Source organism: Lynx canadensis, chromosome E1 (assembly GCF_007474595.2).
Source record: "Lynx canadensis isolate LIC74 chromosome E1, mLynCan4.pri.v2, whole genome shotgun sequence".
NCBI lineage: Eukaryota > Metazoa > Chordata > Mammalia > Carnivora > Felidae > Lynx > Lynx canadensis.
Genome location: NC_044316.2, coordinates 12,211,578 through 12,219,333, shown reverse-complemented (window position 1 = coordinate 12,219,333; position 7,756 = coordinate 12,211,578). Strand labels below are relative to the sequence as shown.

The following is a 7,756-nucleotide window of genomic DNA, read 5'->3' as shown; positions in this document are numbered from 1 at the left end:
TGGGCCTCAGCCTTTGGCAGACAGCCAGATCCAGCTAAATTTAACGGTTGTTTGTGTTATATTATTCACTACTCATACGGTAGAATATAAGGTTTCTAAAGTAAGTTTTAGCAAGTGAGTTGATTGAGTCCTCAAGAATGTGCGGTAAAGACACATGCAGTGGTTTGGGATCTGGCTCAAGTGTCGTGTCTAGGTTGAGACCCTGCACGTCTGCTCCAAGTTCTGCGTGCCACCTGCACCCCAGTCAGGGCTTGGGGGGCTCCCAGCCACTGTCACAGTGGCCCCCAAAGCAACCACCTCAACAGTGCGTTTGACGTCGTCTTTTGATGACAGACCGTGTGGCTGCTAAACGTGTGTTCTTTTGAGGGCAGGAGATCGCATCGGCCTCCAGGTGCTGCCCGTTTTGTTTATCGGAGAGAAAAGGGCAGCACTTGGATACGGGCCCTGTTGAAAGTGCCCATCAACAAGTGTCCAAGGAGAGATGTTCTCTCATTCCCATTTAGAGGAAAAGCTTTCTTTGTCACTGCCTTTTCCCGAGTACCTGCTGTGCCCTTGGCCATTTAACTCAATGTCGCGCTAGGCTTTAGAGTGGCTGCTACTGCTGTCTTGGGTCCAGCTCTTTCCTGGCTCTAAGAGCCCTGATGTGAACAGTAAGGTCTCCCTGTTCCATGTCTGGAGGGAAATAGATGGTTTATTTGGAAGATGAAGAGCCAACCCATATGTCTATATCCACATTTCAACCAGGGGCCCTTGGAATGTTCAGGCCCATGGTGGGAGCTGGGGAAGATCACAAGATCTAATGCCCCACTCTTCATGCTCCCGCTCTCAGGAAACTTGACGGCCTCAAACACTAACCACAGGCTGTGGCTTTGGCCATTTTTATTTCAGGGATAGCTTTTAAAACACAAGCTCCATAGGACCAGAGTTGGGACACAGTGCGAGGTGCCGGTATGATACGCAAGATTTTTATTCCAAGTTGGGAAAGTCATACGATGCACCCACAATTTCCACTTTCAGCCTCAATAATAGGAAAAGTTTCATCCTAGACTTTCAATATGAAGTTGATTCACTCATTGAACCTCAAGCATGTATTTTTAAGAAATCAAAAAGGTGGAAGCAGGCATCCAACAGGCACAGCTAGCAAATGACTGCTCTCACCAGGGACCAGATGCCGCTTTAGAATCCCTCCCCACCTGACCAGGTTTCTGAGTCTTCTTTCCTAGAGAATACACGGGACCATGTGGGGTTTTCCTCTCCCTTTTGCCTGTTTCCTTAATAAATTCGTCTTCTGCTTGGAGTGGGGCCTGGTCTACGGGGCTTGAGGTGAGAGTTTACAGGGGAAACAGGGAATTCCTTTTAGGAACTTAAAGCCGGCATCACTTGGGTTATGCTGGAAGACAGAAGGCGTATTAGCCCATTGGTCATGTTGGATGATGGACTGTAGAGCCCTGAAAATGGATATGGATGATGGCTTCTTACGACAGCCTTCTCCCTTGAGTGCTGCAGGTGCCTCTGCCAAAACAATTAGGCACGTGGTCCAGGTAAGTCAAATATGAGAACTGGGTCAGGTGACGTCAGGATGTCTTCTGTTTTCAAGGCTGAAACACTTTCTAGGAGCTGGCGGAGGCTGGAATTCAAAGGAGGCATAGTTCTTCCAGCCCTTGAGGACTACACCTCTGACTGCTCATTCATTTATTTCAGGTCCTTACTTTAAACTGAGCTCCACATTTGTTCCGTAAGGTTTACCCCTCATCCCTGGGAAGAAGGTTGTTGCCTTTTTGGTTTTCATTCTATTAGCAGAGGCCTAGCCAGGGATCTTCAGTTCGGGACAAGCGTATGTATGTTCCATCTTTCCCACTCGTAAGACAAACATCCAGTAAAGTCTCAACAAACACAGCTGTCCCTGTCCAGCACCTGTACCCAGGCAGGTGCTGCTTCCCTATCCCAGCTCAGACGTGCGACTAGGAGTTCTTGGATTTCCGCTCCTTTCTGGCCCTGGAGGCCATGAGGCTGAAGAAGAGCCCAGGAGCCAGAGTTCGCAGATAAATGGCCAAGGAAGGCAGGAGGTCGGCCAGGATCACATCTTTCTTTTTCTTTCCCACCGCAGCCAGAACATCTCGGGCCACCTCCACGGGGCTTCGGCCTTGGGCTGTGGTCTTGTCCATAACTAAAATAAAACCAAAGAAACACATGAACTTAGAAGCAGAAGTCTCTCTCCGCAGGACTTGAGCTGACATGAACCGATGTCGGCTGAATTTCCCATCATGGGGCCCTCGCCACAGTCTGTCAGGAGGCAAGGGGTTTGCCACCATCCCTGACTATTCTGTACTCCGAAGAAATGAGGAAGCCGTCAGCAGCTCAGTGTGTGTGAGGGGGGAGAGGGGACTGTGGGGGAGATGTGGAAACGAGGTAGATGGGTGACCTTGTAAGTGCTTACAACTGGTGGCTCACGACAAAGGCCAAAGGCCAGCCCAGATGGGGTCTCAAAGAGCAATCACACACACACCGATTCCCGACCTTGGGAACTGTTGTCTACCGGAACGCCCAACTAAGGGTGTTGCAGCACTGATTTGTCTGGGGTAGCTTGGCCTGAGGTCTGCCAGACGGGTGATAGGAGGAGACTATGACCCCTCATGTGCACGACAAGCTGGCCAGACTGAGAGTGAGGTGGGTCAGGAAGAGACGTCCCAGTTCCCCACATCATGTGGTGACCGGATAAGGAACAGGAAGAAATCCTTGGTTTGTTTTCGGTGTCAGAGGCAGCTCAGGGAGGTTAGGAGGTGTTAGGCAGGTTGACGCCAACTGATGTTCCTTCTTTCCTAGTGATGTGACAATGTTGCTGACCAAGCAGAACCAGTTGGCAGCCAGAGAGGAGAGGCCACTAGCGCAGACCATTTGAAACTATTTGTAAGTTGTCCAAACCGCGTGAGCCTCCTCACCGATATCTATTCTCCTTGTGTTTTTGTTAACACAGAATTGATTTCTGATAGTTGCTGATTTTTAAAGGCCATAGAGGGAATTTTTTAAAAAAGATTCTTCTAGGGGCACCCGGGTGGCTCAGTGGGTTAAGCATCTGACTTTGCTTAGATCATGATCTCACGGTTTGTGAGTTTGAGCCCTGCATCAGGCTCTCTGCTGTCTGTCAGCTTGGAGCCCACTTAGGATCCTCTGTCCTCTTCTCCCTCTGACCTTCCCCTGCTCATGTGCGCATGCACACGCTCTCTCTCTCTCAGAATAAATAAATAAACTGGAGAAAAAAAAAAAAGGAAAAGAGCTTTACATTAAAAAGAAAAAAACCATTCCTCTAGGGGTTCCTGGGTGGCTCAGTTGGAAAAGATTCTTCCAGGGGCAACTTTGGCTCAGGTCATGATCTCGCAGTTCACAAGTTCAAGCACTGGACTGGGCTCTGGGCTGTCAGTGTGGAGCCCACTTCCGATCCTCTGTCTCCCTCTCTCTCTGTCCCTCCCCTGCTGGCTCTCTCTCTCTCTCTCTCAAAAATAAACACTTAAAAAAAAGAGATTCTTCTAGGTATAAATAAGTATGAACCTCTCTAGCTCTATGCCTCTATATGGTTTCTGCTGACTTGCTGAGTGAGCGCCTATCCAGGGCATGTGCAGTTCAGGTCTGGCCGAGGTGGGGTGCAAGAACAGGAGGCCCCTGGTGAACACCATAGCATAGGCCCCAAAGGTCATATCCAGGGAGGCAGGACATGGCAGGTCAGTACTTAAGAGGTAGGCAAGCCCCACGCAAGTGTGGGAAAGCAACTCAGTTCCCAGGACAATAGCGTGCCACCTGACCCGGGAGGCTGGCCTGAGCCTGCACGCTGGGGCCGGGCCATTCAGCCCACTAGTGGTGACTGCAGGTCAGCTCACCACATCTTTGGCTGAAGCAAGATGGGAGATCTGAGACCGGTACACCCAGCGTCACCCCAGAAGACTGTGCTCTTTCCTTTGAGTATCCTGAAATCAGTCATTTCTCAAGCACACTGAGTGGGGAATCTTTTGGGGCAAGCAACCCATACTTTCCATGCGATTAATCCACTTTAATTTTACTTTAATTCACTGAGGATGGGTGAGCGGAAAGTCTGACAGCATTTCAGCTTGGCCCTCAAAGTCCTTTAAGGACTGAGTCCTGGCCAACAGGGACCCTGTTCCAACAGCTGCAATGGTGATGCTCAGGCTAAGGATGGCTCGTGGTAAATGACCATTATTCAACAGTATATATAACCAACACCCATACATCAAGTTTTTTAGTTTTAAAAATTATATTCCAGGGGCGCCTGGGTGGCTCCATCGGTTAAGCACCCGACTTTGGCTCAGGTCATGATCTTGTGGTTCCTGAGTTCGAGCCCCCCATCCTTCTGACAGCTCAGGGCCTGGAGCCTGCTTCAGATTCTGTGTCTCCCTCTCTCTGTCCCTACCCTGCTCACACTTTGTCTCTCTCTCTCTCTCTCAAAAATAAGTAAACATTTTTAAAAAATGTTTTTTTAAATTATATTCCGGGGGCACCCTGGGTGGTTCAGGAAGTTAAGTGCCCCACTCTTGGTTTAGGTTCAGGTCATGATCTCATGGTTCGTGGCATGGAGCCCCACGTTGGGCTCTGTGCTGACAGCATGGATTCTCTCTCTCTCTCCCTCTCTGCCCCTCCCCCACTCATTCTCTCTCTCTCTCTCTCTCTCTCTCTCTCTCTCTCTCTCTCTCTCTCAAATAAATAAACTTAAAAAAATTACATTCCAAATGAAAAAGAATCGAAGAATCATCAGGTGAGAGAAGCACATCTCACTATCACCAGCCGACAACTTTTCATGGAAGAAAAGAGAAACTAGGGCCTCACCTCCGTATTTGGACCCATCAGCAGTGACAGCATTTACAGAGAGGTTGGTGTGGATGTAGCCGGGGCTGATGACAGTCACCTCGATCTCATACTGTTCCATCTCGGCACGAAGACAGTCAAAGAATGCCTGGGTTGCATGTTTGGAGGCCGCATCTGCAAAGGTTTGTGGCCAGAGATGCAGGTGAGGGAGAGGGCCCGAGACAGGCCCACATATTCGTTCCCATTCATTCGCTTTTACTTAAAAACTGATATTACAATTTAAGATTACAGTATTACAGCCGTGTTCTTTTCCTGACTTAGGGAAGTGCAGTGTATACCTGTTCTTAGGAAATACCCTGCTGTGTAGGAGTAAAGGAGCATCATATTCCTCACCCTCTTTCAAATGATTCAGGAAAAAAATTATAAATCATATATACACACATACATGCATATATACACACAACACATACAGAATATAATAAAGCAAATATGGTCAGATGTTAACAACTGGGGAATCTACATGAAGGCGACATGGGAGTTCCTTGTACTGTTCCTGCAACTTTTAAGTCTGAAATTATTCTAACATTAAGAGTTAAAACATATATATATCACAACTTAATGTCTAATGAGTGAAACATTTAAGTGGGACAGAGGATATAAGAGCCAAAGTCTTCCTTCTGTCTTCCAATTCCATTCTCCAGAGATAACCTATGCTAATGGTTTCTCAGCATTTACTTTTTAGATACTCTATGTACATATATGTGATTTTACACTTAATTTTTTTTTTAACAGAAGCGAGCTCTACTGTTTATATTATTCCTGCCAGTAGCTTTCTCCCCCTGGTGACACAGACCATATAGCCTCTGTGGCACCTGTGCAGGCCCACCACGCTCTCCATGGGCCACCAGACTTCAGGGGTTGGAACTTCCGGGCTTGTCTCCAGGTCTCGTCACTGAACAGAGCTGCCAGTGAGCATCCTTGCATGCACGGGAGTGTGTGTATAAAATCCATGCTTAGCTTTCTTATGTATTTTGTTTGATAAACTTCCATGAAGTGGCTTCATCTGGAAGAGCCATCGATCCTGCTCCACTTGGGACAAGTCGAGCCAAGGCAGCTTGTCGGCCACAGCTCCACAGTGTGGTGAAAGGTGCTCTGAGGGGGGACAACAGTGACCCGACAATGACATTCTTGGGAAACACACAGCATCTCCACTGAAAATCAGTTTCCTCCAATTCAGAGTTCTAAGTAGCTTAGCCATAGGAAAGGGGCATCCATCAGCTGAAATGGCAGGAAGGGAAAAAGCAAGGAAGTGTCCCGGCAAGGCACGTGAGAGAGTCCAGCGTCGGCCCTCCCTGCGGCGCCTTTCTCAGGCCAGCGCCTTTGGTGTGGGCCGAGCTGCTGGGGGCTGGACGAGGAGTTTGCGGGTAGGTGGGTGGGGAGAGCTGCCCCTGTCAGCTGTGATCCCAGGGGTGCAGCCCAGGCCCAAGGACTGAGAAGAGTCACCCTGGGGGGGGGGGGTCCCCAAATAGAAGGCTGCACCCTGATGACTAGTCTCACAGAGTCCCAGGCCGTAGGTCCTCAGCCAGGCTGACTTACCACCATCACCACGGCTGTCACTAGTGAGCCTCTCCGACCTGCAGGGCACGGGGCTTGACAGGCCACCTGGATCATCCCACCAGCGGTGGGAAGCGGGGAAGGCCGCTCTCCCATTTTATAGTCAAGAAGACTGCTGCTCACCAGGGTTAGCTAACATGCCCAGGCACACCGCCACACTCAGTCTGCTTGTCATAAAGCGCCCAGACCAACTCTGTGGGACCTACTGCAGCCACAGGCCAAGTGGAGAACAAAATTCAGGAAGATTAAGTCAAAGTAAAGTTTGAAAGTAATTTAGTACAAAGAATACTGTATATCCTTTACCCTGATTTATCTATTTCATTTCACCTTATTTGTTTTATCATTTGTGATTATATTTCTTCCTGAACCACTAGAGCTGTCTTAGAGAGCTGTCCTGTGCTGCCGGGAGTCAAAATGGAATGCTGGTGAGCAGGGAAATAACAACCCCAGAAACAACTATGGATGGAGAACCCCACAGTTCACAAAGGACTCTTGGTCTCCAGGTTGTCTCCTCTCATCTTTAACACAGCCTTGTGAAGTGTGTGCGGTAACCGTCAGTCTCTTCACAAGCAAGGAGACAGAGGGTCAGGGACTTTAAGTTACTTGCCTAAGGATACACGACTAGAACCACAAGGCAGAGGAGGGGTTCGTATCTGGAGAGAAAGAAGATGTCTTTGTCACAGCTCCGGTTCAGATAGCGTCTGGCCGGATGTCTGGTACGGTCCTTGCAAAGTGCTGACCCGGCTCTGCCCTCCCTCCCTTCGCTGCCCAGCACGCAGCTGCGCCAGGCGGAGGCCCGCACTCGAAGGTGAGAACAGATGACGTCAGCACTGACTGCACAGGGCAAAGGAAGGAGTTCCCCGGGCGGTCCGTGAAACCACCTTTGAAATCTTTCAGCAAAACAGAACCAGACTCCGTCTGCTTGCCGGTACAACAGGGCGGTAGACAGCGGAGTGAAATGATATCTCAGAACTCTGGCCCAGTCACTCGTACGTGGAGGTGAGTGTGCAAACTGGAAGTCAGTTTGGCAGGGTTAATTTCCTGGTCCTATTTAATATTTCTACTTTTGGGAGTTTATCTTACTGAAACCCTCCCACGAGTGCCCAGAGATGTAAGTATTCAAGGAGGTTCTGGGTAGCACATCATCGGTACCGGTCAAGAACTGAGGGCACGTGATCCTCGCGCATCCAGGAAGATGGCTCAACAGCTCACGTCGTATCTACCCGAGGCATTACTACTGTATCGTCTGGTGGAATCAGCAAGCCACAAAACGGTATGTACAGTGTGATTCCATGTTTGTACGCTACCATGTGTTTGCTCACATGAGAAA

The 7,756-nt window shown here is 49.1% G+C and overlaps 1 protein-coding gene across 4 annotated transcripts in view; it reads right to left on the bottom strand.

The window, feature by feature from the left end:
- Positions 1 to 862: 862 nt before the first annotated feature.
- The window catches only part of DHRS7B (dehydrogenase/reductase 7B), a 61,982-nt gene continuing 55,088 nt past the window's right edge, over positions 863 to 7,756 (bottom strand). For all 4 annotated transcript variants that reach the window (XM_030296427.2, XM_032591076.1, XM_030296429.1 and 1 more), the window contains exons 6-7: positions 4,834 to 4,986; positions 863 to 2,167 (exon numbers count right to left, since the gene is read on the bottom strand). In XM_030296427.2, the coding sequence (XP_030152287.1) occupies positions 1,962 to 2,167; positions 4,834 to 4,986 (359 nt within the window). In that variant the 3' untranslated portion in view covers positions 863 to 1,961. The remainder of the gene's footprint in view (positions 2,168 to 4,833; positions 4,987 to 7,756) is intronic.